Source organism: Pyrgilauda ruficollis, unplaced genomic scaffold (genome assembly GCF_017590135.1).
Source record: "Pyrgilauda ruficollis isolate IOZ18807 unplaced genomic scaffold, ASM1759013v1 scaffold6, whole genome shotgun sequence".
Taxonomy (NCBI): Eukaryota; Metazoa; Chordata; class Aves; order Passeriformes; family Passeridae; genus Pyrgilauda; species Pyrgilauda ruficollis.
In genome coordinates, this window is record NW_024527710.1 from 2757419 (window position 1) to 2778295 (window position 20877).

The 20877-nt window shown below is 38.9% G+C and overlaps 1 protein-coding gene across 4 annotated transcripts in view; it reads left to right on the top strand.

Annotated features, from left to right (window-relative positions):
- Positions 1-20877, top strand: part of BCAR3 (BCAR3 adaptor protein, NSP family member) — an 83273-nt gene that overhangs the window by 53722 nt on the left and 8674 nt on the right. For 2 of the 4 annotated variants that reach the window (XM_041483054.1, XM_041483053.1), the window contains exons 5-7: positions 18056-18184; positions 19272-19714; positions 20273-20373. In XM_041483054.1, the coding sequence (XP_041338988.1) occupies positions 18056-18184; positions 19272-19714; positions 20273-20373 (673 nt within the window). Of the gene's footprint in view, positions 1-7549; positions 7766-17877; positions 17974-18055; positions 18185-19271; positions 19715-20272; positions 20374-20877 lie in introns of those variants that run through there. The other 2 variants (XM_041483056.1, XM_041483055.1) reach the window with 2 other exon arrangements.

Here is a 20877-nt window from a genome sequence, read left to right on the forward strand (position 1 = left end):
CTTATCTTATTTGATACAATGCAGTTATTTGTAATTAGTGGTGTAATATAACACCCAAGTTTCACTATTTTCTCATGTTTAATTTTGTTTGACCAGCAAGCTGGTCTCTGAAAATAAGGTTGAGTCAGCAGTTCTGTAATGTACTGGCTGCAAAGTGATGAATAAAATGTAAGCTGCTGCTTGCAGTAAATTATGCAGGAAGTATGATTCTACAGCCCTGCAAGAAAGACAATGCACTTTCAGTCTACTGTCCTAGTTCATGTTTCCCTAGAGCAGTGAACCCCAAGTTAGCCTGTTCCTGTTAGGAGCTATTTGCTCTTTCCCAGCCCCCAGCTCCTGAATGGCCTGGTTAGCTCTAAGATCTGGGTTTTTCTGTGGTTGGTGGGGTTTGTGGGTTCTTTTGGTTAAGGGTTTGAGGTTTTGTGGATCAGGGGTGGGGGAAGTTAGTGTACTGTGAGAAGGAATATTTTTTTCTTTGTGAACAATAAACCTTATATTAATTGAGTCAAGTGGATAGTAGCTTTCTAATTATTTTGGCCTTCATTATTAAGTCTTTTAGCAGTACATTCCCCTCTCCTGATGCTGAAATGGAGTTTATTGTGTTTTGCTTATGGGAGCATCTTCTGTAATGCTGAGGGTGCTTTAGTGAATATAAAATGCTGAAAATTCTTAAAGCAGCAAGCATCCTCTCTCTGCATGTTAATGGTTAATCTTACATGTTATCTTGTCACGGATTTGACCCAGTTAATGTCTGTATTCTACTTCTTCTGTTATTACTCATTAACTCTCAAATGATGTCCCGCCTAGAGTCCTCAAATACCACCACATGCACTAATATTTGAGTTGAAAACTATAAAATTACTTTGCTCTAATTTCCTTGGCACCAATAGTAACACTGGTGACAGTAGCTACTTAGTTGAACTTTTCAATACCTTTGTTAGAGGATCAGTGGCTACTATCGGGTCTTATTTACAGATGAGAAACATAAGCTGGAAAGGCTGAATCTGAACCATGGGATAGAAGTCCTGGGATACACAAAACATGTCTTATTTTATCTGTAGTGATCTTGTGAAATTTGTATTTAAACTAATTACCTGTTTTCTCCAAGGTATTAATCCCAGTGGCTCTCAAATGCTGAGAGTTATCACAGAATGGTTTAGGTTAGCAGGGACCTCAGAATAGATGCAGTTTCGATCCCCTGCCTTGTGCAGGGGCACCTTTCATTAGACCAGATTTCCCAGGGCCCCCTCCAACCTGGCCTTTTGATAATATACCCAAGTCAAAATGTCCGTGTCAGTGAAAGCAAATGTGGGTACGTGGTGATGTGCATTTACTTTTCAAAGAAAGAGGGAAAAAAAAGGGTGCTGGTTTATAGTTTTCATCCTTTTGAAGATGGATTAATAGCAAAAGCTGTCAGGGACATGAAAATGTTTGTATTTAACTCCATGCAACACTCACTGTTGACCTTACACTGTCTGTAAGCTCATGAGCCACAAGGGGGAGTGAGTATATAATATGTGGAGGCAGATGATGATGATGATTTTTTTTCATTAAGCAGTTTGTGTCCTCTTACTGATAAAGCCTAGAGAGGTAAAGCTCCTCATCTCTCAGAGCTGTGTTTACAGATAATAATTCGAATAAGACCGGTCCATTGTGTGTGTCTGTCTTGCTTCTTTTTGGATACACACTGAGATACAGTTTAGCCTGCAGAAAGGGCAGCAGGAGGAGCATTGGGACGTTTCAGTTGGGATGTCATCTATGCTGTGTGCTGTCAAAGGAGCAGGTTGGCCTGACACTTTTGTATTTTGGATATTTGTAGAAAATAAACATCTGCACAAATAATGGAGCATAATGTTATGTTGCTTGTCTAGAATACTTAGAGGCCATTTGCCTCCATGTCTTGAAATCCTTTTGTTAGTAAAACATTGAAAGACTTTTGAAAAGCCAAGCTCTGACAGAGCCCAAGTTACTTGTAAGTTTTCTTTTTGAGCGCTGCACATCCAAAATATACATCCTCTGTATAAAAGAGAAGTATTTTAGGCTATTCAGGAGTTTTAGATAATTAGCTGATAGTTTAAAGGTGTCTGCTTACCCTGGAGGAGTAACACTTTTTTTCATCTTTTCTTTATATTTAGAATTGGTTTAAATCTCACACAAACAAGCACTTCGCTCTGACAGGACTGGGGAGACTTTGAAATACAGAAGTCTAAAGTTAACAATTGTCTTAATGCCTTATTTTTATATGCATGACAACTCTGGTATACTGGCCAGCAAAGCTAGTTAGACTAATGACAGCTAAGTCAGCAGGAAAGAGAAGAAGGTATTACCCATAAACTGTGAACTAATTCTGAAAGAAAAGGAAATTCATGCCTTTTCAAAATTTTTTTTCCCAGTCCAAGGAACAAATCGAAAGAAAAATAAGTGGGCTATCATGAAATTATTTCATGTTTGTACGTGGGTTGGCAGACAGTAGGTGGAGTGCAAGAATACTTACGCTAGTTTTTGGTAGGCTCAAGTAAACCTACTGGTGGATTCATCATAGGGGAGGTGTCTAGTAGGAAAGCCAGACCTACTGCCAGATGACTTTGAAAAAATTTGATCTTTTATAACTAAAACATATAAATCTCAAAGGCATTTGGATGTCTTAAAGTGCAAATTAAGACCTAGTAGAAAGCTCATAAGCAGGGTGGGCATTTATTTCTTGTACCTGCAGACCTGGGTTTTTATGAGAGGCAGATTTTCAGAGATTTATTCAAGCAGCAGTGTAAACTAAATAGATGCAAATTCTGTTTTCTCACTATTCCTGTACAACTGCAGTGTATTTCTGAGACTGCCTCACAGAACCAGAAAGGAGGAAGAAATTAAGCTGACCTCTCCCATACCACACCTTGCAATGCAAACAAGGGTAATTACAGCTGCAGCTCTATCTGTTGATTTATGATCAGAAGCTGCACCAACAGCAGCGTGCAGGAAGTGAAGTTATCTCAGAGAACATGAAGGAGTCGGTTCTGTTAAGAATTGTGACTGGAATGGTAGGACGTGAGCTGGGAGATGGGATTTTATGTGTCTGTAGACATTTGATTTAGGAACAGATAAAAGTAAGCCTTCTGACATGTTGTCATCCCCTTTCTTCCACTTCTTCTACACTTTAATAAGTCTTCATTTGTAAAGTTGGGCATTACCTCTATATGGAGGCATCTGCCCCCAGAACTTTGTTAGAGGCAGTGTGCCATATCTGCAGGACTTACTGCTAAGACTGACTGGGAGTGGGCATTGTGAAGATTTTTGCATGGACAAATTATTTATCAGTTTTCCCCCATTTCCTGACTTTTTCTTACATTAAAAAGAACAACTAATTATGGCAAAAAATCTTATGTATTAAATGAAAAATGTTTCAGTTGAGGATTTAAGTTAATTTATTTTCTTTGGGTTTTTTCTTTCAAATTTTATTCCTATTGTACTTCACTACAACCCCAGAGCTGCCATTTTGTAGGCATAGGCACTCAGACCACAGATCATGCCCTGAGTAATGGGGACGTGTCTGTGGGACGTCACTCGTTCAGCAGCAGTGCTCTGGGCTGGATCTAATCAGATTTGTGCTCTTGACCCTTGTACAGTGCTTCTTTCATTTACAGCTGGCTTCCTGCCTGCATTGTTTACTTCCATTTAGTGCAGTGAAATGTAAAGCATTACGTGTGTTTCACTGAATATTGCTAGGCTGATTTGAATGCCTAAATGAATAGAGCAGTGCAAAGCAAAGTGGCTAGCCAACAATTGCCTCATCTAATTTAGTCTGAAATTATTTCTCTTTCTCTAATATGAAATCACAAATCATCATAATTCTGTGTGTGAATTCTAAGCACTCCCATGATCATCACTGATATTTGGTTCAAAACAGCCTCTTGTAGCTCTGGAGACTGTTTTGGTAACTTCAGACTGCTTGTGAGATTTTAAGCATTTATATTTTCAAGGAGTGTGGTTGCTTTACTTGAGCCACATAAAATCTTGAAGCCACTTTGTTTTTTTCTTGTTTGACCAGTACGATTAAAGCAGCCTAAGAAGATTCCCTGTGAGCAGGTTCACACTATCCTGTGTGAGCAGCTCAAACTCCTGCATATGCAATGTGCTGTGAGCAAGCTGGACACAGTGTAGGTGTGTCAAGGGAACACTGGGTAATTTAAACTAGACTATGAAACTATCCTAAATAACTTTAGAGGCTTTGTAATAACAGATGGAGTTGGCAGAGACTCCTTAATTTCTGTTCCTAATGGGCTATTAGGAGCTCAACACAGAATATATGTTCAAGTGTCCTTGAACTCATCTGGCCATGGATTTTATGAACTTAAAAATCATCCTTATTAAGCTTGGTTATCAAAGGTATGAAAAATAATCTAGCCAGCCATCCACAGAAACAGATGAAGGGATTATCAGATAATTTAAGATTCTAGGAAGCATCTTTGAAAACTAAGAAACAAAGCAGATTGTTGACCTTGCAGTGTTGGAGAGCATTTAAAATATAGATGACTTAGCAAAAGGATTATATTTGATGTTTCTAAGGTACAATAAACAGGTTTGTTTCTCATATGCAGAATCCAAGAACCCAAAGTACCAGCAAAAAATGTAAGGCCATGGGAGTGAATATGTGACTAAGCCATCCTTTGTTTCTCTGAGTCAATATTTAAAAATGTAAATCCTTACCTATGTATGAAGCATAATTGGAACAGCCTGAAGGCTGTCCTCAGTCATGATAGCCTAGCCATCATTGCAGGACATACCATACTATCACCCAGAGGTTTCTCAGGTACTCTTTGAGATTCTTTCCAGTAATACTAATTTTCATATTGCTGTATCACAGTGTCTTGCAAAGGTTGTCATCCATTCATTGAGCTATGTAGGCAGAAGTGATACTAACCTTAATATAAAGAAAAAAGCCATTAGTTTAATTTTAAAAATATTTAAAATCTACTATTTAAATAAAGTATCCTTTTTCCTATCAATTACACTGTTGATAAAAAGCATCGACAGCTGCTGGAATGCATGTGTGGAATGTATGGTATTCATTTTTAAGGTTCATTATTTCTGGCATTCTCTCAACATACATAGTTTTTGGTGCTTTGTTTCATAGCAGACAGGAAATAAGGAACCAGCAGTTACCACTTCTATAAGACCTGCCACTCCAATCCTCCTTTTTTCGAAAAACTGGGGTGTTTTATTCTTAATGGTGGATGAGAACCTTTGTTCAAATTTCAGTGTAGGTTCACACATTGATAGGTTATAGTATTCCTGTCCTTTTTTTTTTTTCCAACCCCATAGAGAACTCCTTTTTGGAACTTGTAATTCTTTTCAGAGCAGAAGTGATCCACCTTATCTGCACTGCTAAGTCAGCTGTTTCTGCTGCCAAAATAGCTAAGTCATCCTAATAGCCCTTCTTGTCACCTACTGTTTGTGTTGCTTGTCTTCATAATTTCTGTTTTCATGGTCTTGCAAGTGAAACCTTAGTGTGTAATATTAATACTGTCTTGCCAGCATTGCAAAGCAAAAACACCTTGACTGATGCAGTCTTAAATTTCATTTGCCTTTTTATCATCCCTACCTCCTGCCCTTCCAGTTTTGAAATTGGACTGGGTATTATTATGAGAACTTTTGATTAATATTTTTTAAAAATACAGTCCTTTATGAGATGTCCTGCCACAGTACCAGAAAATTTCAGTCCAGAAACAGGCATCACAGTTCAGGCTTTTTTGTTTGAAGTTTTGCAGGGTATCTTTTAATCTTTTCTTCTCTACCTGCTAAAGCAATCCTGTGGAGTTCCTCAAAGTGGAAAAATAACTCAAAGTAAATTAAAATATGCTGCAGCACAGTGCAAAAAGAAAAGGAGGATGCTTTCACATTCCTGTTACATTATCTACTCATTCATTGTTTGAGTTTGTCAAGTACTCTTCAGCAGGACTTCATCTTCAAAGTCAGTATTTTCAGCTTTTTTTCTGGCCAATTTTTTTTCTTGCCAGCTTTATTACTTTGCAGTCCATTTAATGTTCTGTTCTTTCATTCCTACGTTGTTCTCCTTTCTCAGAAGAGTCTCTGGCATAACATCTCCTACACGTGGCCAAGTAGTCTGGCTACCTTTATGAGCATTCTGGGCTTGGTGCTTCACCTGCTGATAGGTACTTGCAAACCTTCCCTGATCAGATAGGTAAGAGAACTTTACACATCACACTTCCATTTCCTTGTTATCAACACTGAGGTTTCCTCTTTTTTTTCAGATAGGCACTCCATCCCATTTTCCTTGAAAGGCAGTGCACATTTTATGTCTTTTCTCAGTGCTGCTGCTTGGTTTGTGCACCAGTTCCTATGCTGGATGCAGGCACTGAGGGCACTTCCCATTGCTCAGTCAGTGTGGGAAGGAAGTACTCTGTTATTAGGTGAGAGGTACCTTGCAAGTAATACCTGAGGCCATCAATAAGTATTTAATATGTGTCCTCCTAATTATGTCATATACTTGTTGCTGATGAAAAAGACAAGTAACTATTCATTTTAACCACCCCTTGGGATTAATTTATTCCTAATCCAAGATCTGAAAGATCTCTGACTTCCGTAATTTTTGGTACCACCCAAGTAATAACTGATTGATCTCTTCAAAGTTTCTTAATCTTAAGTGTTACAGGCTGTCTTGTACTCCTCAGTCCAGTCCGTTTGGTTTCCTTTCACCAGATCTGTTAACTAGGCTGCTATGGAGGTGATGTCTTGTCTCTTACAGTTTTAATTACCCAAGTTGTTTGCCCTGGTTCTTGAGAGAGCCTTGAAGTATGTCAGGCAGATTCTTTGCTGATGAGCGGTTTGCTGACTGGTCAGTAAGCTATGGACTGTGTTGTCCAAGAGAGTGGAATCACAGACATAAATAAAACTGCTGCTTTTTATTTTGTTGTGGTGCTTACTTTTACTTTGCCAAATCAGACATGTTCGTGAATTCAGTTCTTTCTTTCTCAGGCAGTTTCTTTCACATTGCCATGGGACTATCACCAAGATAAAACTGTCCACTGAGAGTTTTAAATATTGAAGGTACCTTGGTTACCTGACAATGTTAACAGGGTTGGATTCTTGCTATTTTTTTCAAGGACTGTCTGCCAGAAGCTTCCTAATTAACAATAAACAGATTTACCATTTTCTTTGCTTACCAAAGCTCAGTTCTTACAGTTGTCAAACAGTAATCTACTGCTTTTCCGCTTTTTTTTTTTTTAATGTGTGTATAGTTGATGATGCAGGCAGAGATGTTGCATGATTTGAGCTGGAACAGCTGATTAAGCCTTTATCGGTGCTGGGAGACAGTCAGGTATTGTAACTCATCAAGAAGAGAAGTTTGGCTTGTGCTGATGCCTTAAACACATCTCTGAGGCAGGGGATACCAAGATAGAGGAGCTAGGATTTCACTGGTGAGTGGAACAGATCACATGAGGATTCTGGCACTCTCTGTATGGCATGCTGGAAGCCAGCGTACCAGCGGTCCCTGAATTGATGGTATCAGCTTCAGCTGTGGAAAGTGTCCCAGACTGATACGTGAGTAGGGGGGTGTAGCAGCACTGGGAGGCAGTGGTGACACTGAAGAGCTTGCTGAACCTCAGAGCACTGCTAGTAGTGACTGTTTATCTTCAGTCTTGAGGAACCACAGGCAGCAGAACTGAAAATGCCAAAGGATTATAATATTTTTCAAATGCTGATTGCAGCACTTTGCTGCTTTTATCATCGTAAGTCTATTATCAGAGTCAAGGTAGGTGCTCTGTTTCAGCTAGTCAGTGACCTTTCAGTTTTTGTTTACAAGTATTTGTTTTTATACCATGATTGGGCACAGAGTGTTTCTCCTTTAAAGAACACCTTTACAATTCACTGTTGTCTTAGAGAGAGGCTTGAACAACTTGCAGTTTTATGAGCCTGAAGCTTGCTGTCTTTATGTTTAGGGGCTAAGTAAAAATGCCCTCCTAAGGAACTTGCTGAGGAGGATTTCAGCAAATTTTCAAGTTTTCAGAGTTTAACTGATCAGACCATTTGGTTCTGTAACTTTTTTTCTCTTATATAAGGAAAACACAGGCAATTGTGCTCAGGACTGCAGCAGTTTCTTAAATGCTTCAGACAATTTTAGATTGGTCCTTATATTTTAGATATTTTTAATTGAAAGATACACAAAGTCATATACTCTTGGGAAGGTTTGGGTTGCAAGGAGTCTTTGAAGGTCATCTAGTCCAGTCCTCCTGCCATGGGCAGGGCTGTTGTTTACTTTATGCAAAAATGCTCCATATGCACTGTAAGTACAGGAAAAGCCTTTTTAGTAATTTTGAATCACACTAACAGAAGTTTCTAAGTGACTTGGGAATTGGAGTCATGTGGGGTGTCTAACTACTTTAGATGATCTGTGAGTTGCATTTTTAAAGCGTTTTATTTAAGATTAATATGTGAATTGCTCTTTAACACCATGGAGCACTTGTAGTGAGGAAGGATGTGAAGGTTGCTGTCTTCTGGCCATGGCTTTCAAACTTCGATGGAAGCACTTAAAAGTTGGAAACAGCTGTCCCCTTCTCTCACCTTCAGTGATATAGCCTTATAACTGTCCATTTCTGAAAGTGGAGTGGGGGTCTTTTGGGCACTCTGAAAAAGTGATTCTGGTCAGATTGGCTTCTTCTGACTTCTTCTTCATCTGGGACAGATGTCAGCAATTATCATCATAATAGAGTGCTAAAGATGCTCTATTGTGCTGTAATTGATTTTCAGTCTTTAAGTTTTAAGGCTTAATTCTCCAGTTCTAGAACTTTTTAAATTACATTGGGGTTTATTGTTGGCTGTCAGAGCAGTTAGAAAACTTGTTCTTGACCGTGCATATGCCCTTTATTTAACTTGGCATGAATTTCTAATACCTAAAAGAACCGTGGTGTTGTCATGGCAACTTTCCATTTAGTCTAATCCATACAGTCTGTAAAGAAACTGAAAAACATTAATAGTGTTTGCTGTATGGAGGGTGAAAAATAAAACCTTTTATGTAGAAACAAATTACAGTTGGGGTCTTTCAAAAATAATGTTCTATTTAAAGAGATTTGCAGCATTTAAAATAGATTTGAATGCATGTGTTCCAGTATGCAGATTTAGCAATAGTTAAATTTGATGAACTGCTATTTGAAGAAGTTTGGATGGTAGGGAACAGGGGTGCATTTGGTGAAGAGAAAGTGGCTGTAGGTATGGAAACAGATGGTGGTCAAATCAAGTAAGGTCTGAACCTTGGGGTCCAATGGTATGGATTCTGTGAAATGCTAAAGGGCCTAGGATACTATGAACAATAAGATGGTATGAAATTAAGTCATCAACTTTTAATTTTTTTTAATTGTTATTATTTTTAATTTTTAAAAAATCAGGCAAAATCAGTTTGTGTAATTAGATGAAGTTAATTCCTGGTTTTAATAGCAATTACAAGTGTCATGAAATACTAAACTGATTCATAAATAAACACGCTAAAATTGTCAGCTACCCCTGAGAGATTCAGACTTTTCTGCATTGAGATAAATTCATTATGTTATCCAATTTAATTGAAAGCAGTATGTGGCCAAACTTAAGAGATACCTTGTTGTGTCCCATCAAAGCACAGGAAGCAGTACAGCACTTGAGCACTCATATTTTGTGGCACTTAATTTTAGTGTGTGAAACTGAGGTCTCGGCAGCAGATATTTGGTTTATTTTCCCATGCATTAATAGAAAATATCATTGCAGAACATCTGAACTTGGATCAACTCATTCTTAGTCATGATGTGTCAGTACCTTTAATGATCCCATTTGGTTTTTTATAGCTGTTTACTGTCAAGGTCAGCTTTTACATTGAGGGAAATAGAGAAACTTCAAGGCAAGGGGGCTCCTGTTTGTGTTTAAAAAAGAAGAAAGTGATAGAAAATACTAAATTGTGACTTGTGCCACATCCAAGCCAAAATATTTTTCTTTAAATTTGCATTTTTTGAAAGAGGAGAAGTAAATTAAGACTAAATCAGTGATCAGTGGTGACTTAAAAAATGTGGAGGTCTAAATTAGTGAAATCAGCTTTGCCACAAGACAGGGTTTTTTTCATACTAGTCAGTATGGCTGTCATGATCTGAGGGGGAAGGGCCTTGAAGTTCAAGTATTTTCATTCTTAATTCTCTGCTATGATTCACCCTCAGCTGAAGCTGCACAAAAGGGGAAAGCCACTCCAGTAATCAGGGCTGCCAAGTTTTCTAACTTCCCAGCACGTTGATGTAGCACATCAGTGAGTAATGTGCTAATGCTGTGAATGTGACGTGCGTAAGAAGCCTTTTATAAGCACCTCCTTACTGCTAGTGCCATCTCTTATCTTCGGTGAATTGCAAACACTTTTTATAGATAGTAGATCTTAATTAATATTTCTTCAGTGTGCAGTGATCTAAATCTGTTCACTGGCATCCTCAGGCTTCATATATCCAGTTTCAGCATGTGTGTGGAGGCAGTTGGGTTTGATAACACGTGAGTTACATGTAATCACCACTCAGCATTATTGGTCTGCCTTTCAGTGTTAGATTTGTTATTGTTGGAGAGGGGCAGATGTGAAAAGACTGACTGCTCAAATTATGTGAAATTTTGTATAGCTCCCTGAACTTTGATTTCCCATTGTCTTATTGCCAAGTTTGAGTTTTGATGAGTCTTATATTATAAAATTCTTTTCAATTTCTCATGTTAATTTTATAGTTACACTACAGTAGAAGTTTGTTTATCTTCTATCATAAATATGTAGATAGCACAGGGTCCACTGCTGCTCTGTTAGTGATCTTCTGTTGATGGGAATGGGAATATTATTCAGTAAGTATTTATGCATTTAATTTCTTGGTAGTAACTATTATTTAGGTATGTCTCAGATTAAAACAAAACAAAACAAAAAAACAACTTACATAACTGCTAACATAATTTACATTTGGAAATGCAAATCTCTAGGGTCACTGAGTGGGGTATTATGATTTGACCAACACTCAACTCAAGATTTCTCAGGGTCTGTATTCCAGAAATGAAGCTCTCCTAGCTCTCAGTGTGGTTACATAGAAATGTGAGGATTTGCTATAAGAGTGGTGGTGTACTGGAAAATGGTTGTTGAATCCACTAGAATTAAGTTTTCCCATTACCTTCACTTAACATTAAACTGATCTTTGCACTAAAGGGCTTTTTTTAGTTCCCTCATTCTAAATAAGTATCTTCCTTATTAGTTGTCATGGTTTGAGCCCAGCTGGCAGCTGTGCACCACGCAGCCACTCACCCACCCCACCCTGGCAGAATGGAGAGGGGAGTCAAAACTGGGTGGAACAAAAAGAACAGTTTATTAATTGAAATGAAGTAAAATATAATAATACTAGTAAATAATAATAATGAGAGAGAAAAAAACCCAAGTGATGCACAATACAGTTGTTCACCACCCGCTGGCTGATGTCAGACCCTGTCACTGAACTCCTATCAGCCCTGCTTCAAGGTAATTCCCCATTTTATATACTGGACATGATGTTCTGTGGTGTGGAATATCCCTTTGGCCAATTCAGGTCACCTGTCATGTCTGTGCTCCCTCCCAGCTTTTTGTGCACCTCTTCACTGAGGCACATGTCGTGAGACACAAAGAAAGTCCTTAACTTAGGATAAACATGACTTAGCAACAATCAAAACATCAGTGTGTTATCAACATAGTTCTCATACTGAATCCAAAACACTGCGCTGTACTGAGAAGAAATTAACTCTATAACAGCCAAAACCAGAAAGAACTGGCTACCTTCCTGTGAACACAGGCAACTTCTGTTGTTCATAGCAGCAGAGTGAGTACATGTACATGATGGAGTTTATTTGATTTATAAAGAGCCATTGCAGTCCTGGGGAAAGTTTTCATGATCATTTTTTATCTGTTCGTTAGTAACCTCAAAAGTTGTCACCAAAGAAGTTGTTCACAAAAAGTTGTTACCTAAAGAAGCATGTGGAAACCTGGTGGCTTCAAAATTGTCATTCTCCTGTATTAATTAATCTCTGAGTAAGTCACCCATTCTGTAACTCCTCTTACTTAACACAGCACTTGCTATAATCCTGTGTGAACTTTGTGCCTCTGGAAGGTTAGAGAAAGCTGCCTCTGTGAAGAACGTTCCAGCAGCTATGGTTCAGTTCCCAAGTCAATCAGAAAATGGATTCCTGTGTTTAGTTCCCTTTTTCCAGTCAGTTCTTTCTCAAACAAAAGCTGTTTAGAAATCACTGTCTGTTTTTGTTTTGTAAGGCCATGGCCAATGATGCTGCTTTTCTGTACAGGAGAAAATAAGACTGACAAGAATGTTTTTGAACAATGTTGGAGCATTTGGTTCTACATGTAAATACTCAGTGCAAGTGTGTTGTGTTTGGTGGCCAGTTAGTAGAGTTATAAGTGAAATTATATACATTGTACTCATTATAAATTCATATAATTGTATATTTTTAAATGCTTGTATTCATAGTGACAGGCAGTCTGGTTAGGATCACAAGGGCACAGGATTGAAGACTGAAAAGATCTCTGCAGCCAGTGAATGATATATTGATCCAGAATCGGAACTTTGACAATGAAATGTTAATTTTCTGTATGAACAAGTTGACTGCTTTCTAGTTGCTTGGAATTAGCGAAATTTCATTCTTTTTTCACTTTTCCAGATGTTCTTGGTGTCCAGTGTCTGTGTGACCTCTCCCTTCTTTCTTGTTTCATATGTTTGTCTTCCCTCCTGGTGTTTCCTGTTCTTGCCCCAGCATCCCCTTCATATTTTCTGTCAATTGGTCTTTCTGTTAAATTATCCACTTGGCTAAAAGCTATGTAAATCTCACAAATTTAAGTTTTTAATTAATCACAGTTTCTCCTATCTCCTCATTTGTTTGGAGGCTCTGTAGGACCTAGTGATTTTACCCAGACAGAAAGTCACAGTTCATCATTCATGGTGTACTTAAGTAAACCTAGCAGGCCTCCAGTGTTGGAGAAAAGATGGATTTGTGAGAAGTCTTAAATGCTTTTGGTTTAGATGGATTCAGTACATTTATGAAAACTTCAAACAAAGTACTAAAATTTTGGGAATGGCATAGACTCTACTTTCTTCCTCAGATCACACTTAGGTTTTCACAAAGCTGTTCTCATTTATCCCTAATAACCATCTCTTTCTTTTTTTCCTGAAACCTTCAAGGCAACAGGAAATCAGGTGGTTCCAAGGCTGCCTGTTGGGCTCATTTAACTGTCACCTGGCAGAGCTGTGTAAAGCACCAGGAAGTAATTGAGACGGGATGGGAATGTGGCCCCCTTTAGTCTTGTACCCATAACAGACCTTGGCTGTGCTTTGCCTGAATAATGCTTTGCCAGAGGAATACAGAGCGAGATGATGTGAATTTTGGCTTCATCTGAACTGAATGAGGGGCTCTAGCATGACAGAATTTGGACCACTTCCAAACAGTATCTAAAATTAAAAGCCTTTCCTTCATAATTCAAACTGATTTAGGAAAAAAAAAAAAAAAAGAAGAAAAAATCCACAGGCAAACAAAAACCCCAAAACACATAAATAATAAATAAATAAATAAACCAAACACATCATCACCTTAGAGAGGAATTAATTAATATCAATACAGAAATAACTGTGGGACTTCTCTTTGTTTACTGCCAACCTCATACAGTAGATTGTTCAGCACAATCTAATGTGAAACATTCCGTGAGGATGGTTGACACAAGAGCTTGGTATAGCGAGTTGCCTTTGAAGAGTGCCAAACACTCACATGAAAGTGACCCCTTGAATGCATAAGCAGCAGATAATTGTGAGAAATTCCCATTAAAATACATTGACAAATTTCAGAGCATATTGTGATAGGTAAGTAAAGTCCTCTTCAAATTTGCCCTAAATGAGATCATAGTTTGATGTTTTATTTCCTTAAACTTTGATATTTTCCATGTTTTGGTATGCCAGATTAACATTGTCTGGGGGAAAAAAATAGTAAAATAATATGTAACATTAAGGATAGCTTGTTGCATCTGTTGTAAGCAAGTTTGTTAGATTAATGGCCCTGAAGTAGAAATCCTTTGTGAAATATAATAAACTGCCAAGGAGTTTCTTAGTTTTATAACTATTGACTGAATTTTTTTCCCTCCTTCTGAAGTGTTGGCTCTCTAGGTTTTGCACAGTGTATGTAAGTAGGCTTGAGGGTTTTTGCCAGAGGGTGATAATATTGTATTACTAGGTAGTTACGTATTTTTATTTTAAGGACCTGTTCACAAAACAGGTCTGATCACAAAAGCTCAGCATGGCAGAAATATCTTAAAATAGCACCAGGACTGGAAACAATGCAACTAAAATGTGAACAAACAGTTCTGGAAAGCACACACAGAGAGTTCTTTGCAGACCAGGAAAAGCATCTGTATTTGAAAACAGTGACTGCTGACTTGATTTGCTTTTTTATTCCAGGGACAGGGTTGTTACCATTAAAGATTTCAAAGTATTTTAAACTGGAAGCTTCCCTGTGTTGCTTCACCATGTTTTGTTGCAAAATACATGGCTGTCTTTCATTTTTCCCTAGATTATTTTAAAATTTCTTTTTACCATCCACTTCACTATCTAGTTGTAGATGTAAATTCAGCTTTCTTTTTGTCATTGAGTAGGAGCCAACAAAGTGTCTTAGGCAAAGAAATAAAACAAGGAGATAGTACTAAGTGAAGTTTGTCACTATGAAGTCAGTGCAAATTTACAGCCTACCATTGCTGCCCATTAACTTTTGGGTGCTATTAGGAAATGAGGCTGAAGCATCTGTATGCTCTGTGGAATAAGTCACCCTTTCTTTTGAAAGAAAGCCCACTGGCATAGCTAATAATTGTTGTAAGCCTACTACCCTCTTCTTTATTTACAGGCTCACATGCTTGCACAGGCTGTGCCTGGAGTGATTTTTGAGTCTTGCATGGTGTGAAGTTCAGTGTCTGCAGAGGTTCTTGCAGAGCAGAGGCCTTGGGTGTAGTGTGTAGCATAGAAAGGTGTTGGCTGGTGAGATTACAGACAGTTCATCAGTCACCATTCTCCTTTAGTAGGTTCTGTAAGAAATCAGTCTCAGTGAACAAAAAACTGTCCAGGAAGACATGCTATTACTGAACTTGCTTACCTAGGCAGGTTTCCCCTTGTGTATCCTGGGATTTGTGCTAGCCGCTGGAGTTCTTTCACTAAGTTCTGAGTTGCACAAAGATTATTTAAGTGTGTTTGCTTCATCTCAGGAGACATCTGACCTCTCTAGCAATCAGAGTATATTCCATGTGGTAGATGATAGTGGAGAGGAATTTTAAGAAACCAGTAATTATGAATGTTAACCAAACCAATTAAGTTGGTTTGGATTCCTTAAATGTTTTTCTTTCTGTGTTGTTAGATGTAGTTCAGGTTCAATATATGTCTCATTAACTTCACTTGAGTAGTGAAAAATCCATTCAACCACCAGAAGAAACTTCAGGTTTTTGTGCTGTATTTGTAATTAATGTGTGTCTCTAAGTGGATCATCCTGGTATTTTTAAGATAATTCATGTCAGTACCATGGATGAAACTAGTCCATTTCATCCTATATAGGTTTTTAGTTCTTCATCTTGCAGTTCTTTTTGTTGGCTTACTGCCTTTGTATTCCATAGTCTGTTCTATTTTCAGTAGCTCTGCCTACCACTGAGATACAGGGAGATGATTTTGGAAAGATGGTAACAATTTCTGTAGTAGCTTTGCGTTCTTTAAGATCTCTATTCAGTCAAAAGCATCTTTTGAAAACCTTAAATACGATTCACATTAAAGTAGTAGTTCCTCTCAGAAGATTAGCAAAACACAGCTCTGACTTTAAGATCTTGTTACACCATTGCAGCTGGATGTTTTTGTTTACCCTGGAGGGGGTATTTTAAAAGTTCCCCAGCCACTTCCTCGTGCAGTCAGGGGGAAAGGTGCTTTTGGAAAGCCTTAGCTCAGTTTATGTACTCTTCACTCTACCTACAGCTTGTGTAGATGCTACAATACTTGCTATCATTCTCTAAGATGTGGTTGTGAAAGGGCTGTTAATTTTGGAATCATTGCCAGTCAGCTTTAAATGGGTTCCCAGCCATTTGAGTTGGGAAATAAAAGTGGTAGGTGTGTGCCAGAGGTCCTTCACCTGTGCTGGCCTGAGAGGTCACAAAGGCTTGGAGTGGAGGGGGCATTTTTGGCCTTCCCTGACTATGTTTTGACACTTCAGTATGCTTTTGGACTTCAGTCCTCACCAAGCCTCTTCTGTGGCTCCTTGTACATCCAATAACTTCACCTCTTCATATTGTATGTGGGTTTATGAATGAGCCCTTTCAGTGAAGGTCTTCTTTCTCTAGTGGCATGGTTTCTTTCTGCATAAATGTGAAAATATGAGTCTTCTCATAAAGCTTGGAAGGAGTTGATGCAAAACCTTAATGTACAAAAGCACAAAGAATTTGCTCCTTGATGAAAGTGCTTGTCCATTTTGAACAAATTTGTACGGACAAATAACACCCTATTCTGGGTCACAGAAGGGAAGCTAAGGTGAAAAGTGATTCTTTACCAGCTTGTTTTTATCTTCTGCCTTTCTATGTTAGCTACTAGTGTTTGCCTAAGAAAAGCCTTAGTTTTCTCTGAGAAAAGCAGAGAGAAGAGGACAATCTATCTCAGAATTTCTCTGGGCTCCCAGCATGTTTAAATTATCTTGGCAGCAGGATCCCCCTCCTCTGGCATTATTCCACCAAAAATCTGCTGTCTGGTAGTCTGTTGTAATTCAGTCTGCCTGAAATTGCAGGGAGGGTCGTTGAAAGAAGTGCTAAATGTGTGCCACCTGCTCCCACGGTTAGGTGCTGTGAGTATTCACTGTGAAGAAGAAATTCATGGAAAGAAGGGGAATTGGTGGGCAAGCCTTCCCAGCTCTTTTTTAAATAATGCATGTGTTTCACATTTGCATCAGTGTGTCAGTTAAAGGAACCCATGGGCTTTGGCTCATATCCAGACCTAAGAAAAAAATCCATAACGCACAGGAGCAAAATCTGCATTTTGCTGGAGGCCCCCCCCTCTCTCCTTATCCCTATTTTTTTTTTTTTTTAATGGTCTTTCTCTGAAGAGAGGGTATACTCTGGTTCTTTGATCAGTGTCAAACATGTTCTCAGGCTTTTGAAACTTTTCAGCACAACAAAGATGGGCTGGAGTCCCAGCCCTTGGAGAATGAAAGGAAGTTCAAAGTACTTCCCTCCTCTGAGTGCTTATGAAAGAGAATGTGGCTACTCCAGAGAAGATCCTGCACCTCCCTGTTAGCAACATTGCATCCATAAGGATTAGCCAGGCAGAGTGGGCCAACATGGAAGCTGTGCTCCAAAAAGAGATGAAGACAGAAATTTTCCAGAAAATTGTGTTGTAGTTGTATAGTGGTGATGGAGATATTTTCAAGCAAAACTCATGCCTTTTGTGCTAAGGGGCAACAAGAGCTTTTGTCCTTTAGGAAGGGAACATCTTGGATGTGCAGATTCAATGACTATTAGGAGTAAGCCCTTTAAGATTGAAATTTTACTGTGGCAAATTGGTTCTTTGGCAACAGAAATATTGAACTAAATGTGTCCAGCTTAGCCTGTCTTGATGCATTTGGAATGTTCTTAACTAGATGGGTTCAAAGGGGGCTGCTGGGAAAGAATCTGAATTTAAAATGGAAGTTTAAACAGGAGGAAGAATAGTGGAGCAGGGTATTTGGGTCCAGCTCCATTTTTTTGGATATAGTTATTCTTATTGGAAAGAGGAAGTAAGAGAAGTGACTTTGTAGGTGTGTCGTTATTAGTTTGGTGTACAGGCAGAACACTTTGCTCCGTTCTGTGCGGTGTAGAACAATCACATGTTATCTCACAGAATGCTGGGCTTTGCAAACACAATCTGGAGAGCAAAGCCAAGCCAGCCTGCTGAAAGCAGCACCTGCATTCCAGTGCAGGTCATATGATGGAAGTTATAACCCAGGTAAAATGTTAATCACTAAACTTGGCACAATTGAAGCTTTTAATCTTTTATTGCAGTTTTCTAGGGAGAGGCAGGTTATGGACAACAGCCCGGAAAAGCTGAAGAAGGAGTTAGAGGAAGAGCTGCAGCTGAGTAGTGAAGACTTGCGTAGCCATGCCTGGTACCACGGACATATTCCCCGGCAGGTACGTGGTCTTTGCTCTGCCAAGTGTGCTTCGAGCTTTTACAGACAAGCAGAATCTCACTGATGTGCTGTGCACATCTCTGAACTAATTTAGTAGGAACATAAAGCCTATTTGTATGAAAGGTGTGGTATTTATCACAGCTTGGCACAAAATGAGGCAGAGGAAGGATTCAGGGCAGACCCTGGTGGGAAATAGATGCATTTCAGGAGTTTTGTGCGCTGAATAAATCTGGAAATGGAATTTAAGCTTTGTATAAGAATACTATGATCACATACTGTTTAGAGAACACTGACATTAATTTGGTTCAGTATTCTTGATGAAAATTAAAATGTTTCTTTTCTTTCTTGTGCTTGGAACTTGGGGGAGGGGAAGAAAGAACTGCAGCAAAAGCAATTCAATCACATTTTGATCCTTACAAACGCAGTTAGAGGCATGGTGAGGCTGAGGTTGGCTCGGAGCTTCCAGAGCCGCTGGAGCTCCCCCTGCGGGCCTCCCTCAGCCCCGGGGCACGGCCGGCTCAGTGCCGCACAAGGCACTTGGCCCTTGGCATCCTGTTTATCTCATGAGAGGACTAACTCAAAACAGAAAAACAAGGTGTCTCTGACTCTTCCTAGTCTGTAGTATTTACATGCAGTGTTCACAAAGAATAAAAAAAAAAAAAAAATGAAAGCTTCTGTTAAGTAAGGAAACAATGAAAGAGCAGAATTCAGGATCTTGTATTGATGGCTTCTAACCTTCAGTGTGACTGTATTCAGATGCTTTAAACTTAAAATCCTGGGTCACTGCTTTCCCTTCGTGCCTTATTTTCTGTTAGCAAACTAGAAGAAATACATACGCAAAAGTGGGTCAGCTTCTGGCTGCTGGCTCCCTCCAAGAAGCCCTTTCAGATCTCTATTGTGGGATGAGCTTTTAATTAAGAATTGGAGACATAATTCTTCTACCACACTTCATGCTTTGCTTTGTATTTGTGACTTTGTGTATTCTTGCAGACTAGCCAAATTAATTCCTGTGTTTAAGAATATTTTGTTGTAATGTATTGTTTTCTGATTCTGAAAGTAATTTTTTATGTAATTCTTTTTCCTCAAAGGTGGCAGAAGGCCTAGTTCAGAGAGATGGAGATTTTCTGATTAGGGATTCTCTCTCCAGTCCTGGGAACTTTGTTCTTACCTGTCAGTGGAAAAACACCCCTCAGCATTTTAAAGTCAACAAAACAGTTCTAAGACTCAATGAAGCCTACTGTCGTGTTCAGTACCAGTTTGAACTGGAAAGTTTTGACACTATCCCTGGCTTAGTCAGATACTACGTTGGGAACCGCACACCAATATCGAAGCAGAGTGGAGCAATTATTTTTCAGCCCATCAACAGGACTGTGCCTCTCAGGTGTCTGGAAGAAAAATATGGTGTAACTCCAGTCCAACAAAAAGAGCCAAGCACCCCTGGAGGAAAAACAGAAAGTGCAAAAAGGCTGAGTCTTGGTATATCCAGCATGCAATCCCCGGAGCAGAGCATACCCAGAGGAAATCTTCTGAGGTACCTTAATTTTGCTGTCCTTATGGAAGGAAATGGAGTAAGTGTATCAGCTCCTGGTGGAGGTGATGTGAGTTTTCACTCTGATTTGAGATGGAATACTAGGCATGATGGTTTGCTGATTTTTAGGAAAGGATCATCAAATCAACAAAGTGAAAACAAATGTATTCTGGAAGCACAACAGTACTGCAGTGACTTGGCAAATCCTGACCATGTAAGACAAAGGATTAAAATAACATCTTGCTGCTGCTCCAGAGAAGTCTGTTTTTCCATAGTTGACTCCTGAAATAAAAACTCCAAGTGTGGGACAATGGATCTTAATTTCAGTGTCCAAATAAAATATTCCATTAGAAAGGAAATACCTTCATAAATGCTGCAGGGTGACACATAGCCACTACAACAGCAGTTTATGAATAAATGAAGTACCTTTTATTGTCATAAGCTGCCTAAGTGGAAAGCTAATGATCCTTGCACTGGTTGTTATATATTCTGGCAGTTAAATATGTATTTTAAGTGCTGCATATATTGATATGTTTTTGTTTGCATTTTTGTTTACCCTAGAAACAAAGAAAAAAGTGGTAGCCAGCCAGCTAGTTTGGATCATGTTCTGGAGAAAAGATTCCCTTTAAAGGCTCACCAGTCAGAGAGCTATCTGCTAATAGGTATGTTTTGTAATTAGAAGTTTCATGCTTAGAATCAGTGTGTATCCAGGTGATCTGTTACTCTTCAGACCAAAGTGAGACTGCTGAATGATCTGACTACTGTAAATACATTATATTTAATGGCCACTGTAAGCTGTGTTAACACACTGCTTCTCTTCAAGTCACCGGAACAGGATTTTTATTTACTATGCACCAGGTAGTTGAGAACCACACAACTCAGCAGGCATCCACACCAAAAAAACGACAGCTGTGGTTGGCATTAACACCTTTTTTTATGATATTACCTTTCCTCACTTGTGCTTGGCAAGAACTGACTTGTTTCACTCATGTCTTTCTGACAAAATATTTTTAAGTAGAAGTGGTGTTTCATGGAAATTCTGGTAACCACTTTTTCTCAGGGTAAACTATGCAGATGAGGTAGTGTTCCTCACTAGGAGAAAAACACTGCCATGACTTTTGTACTCAGTTCTGTTCTTTTGTCTCCCTCGATCTCTCTACCCTTCA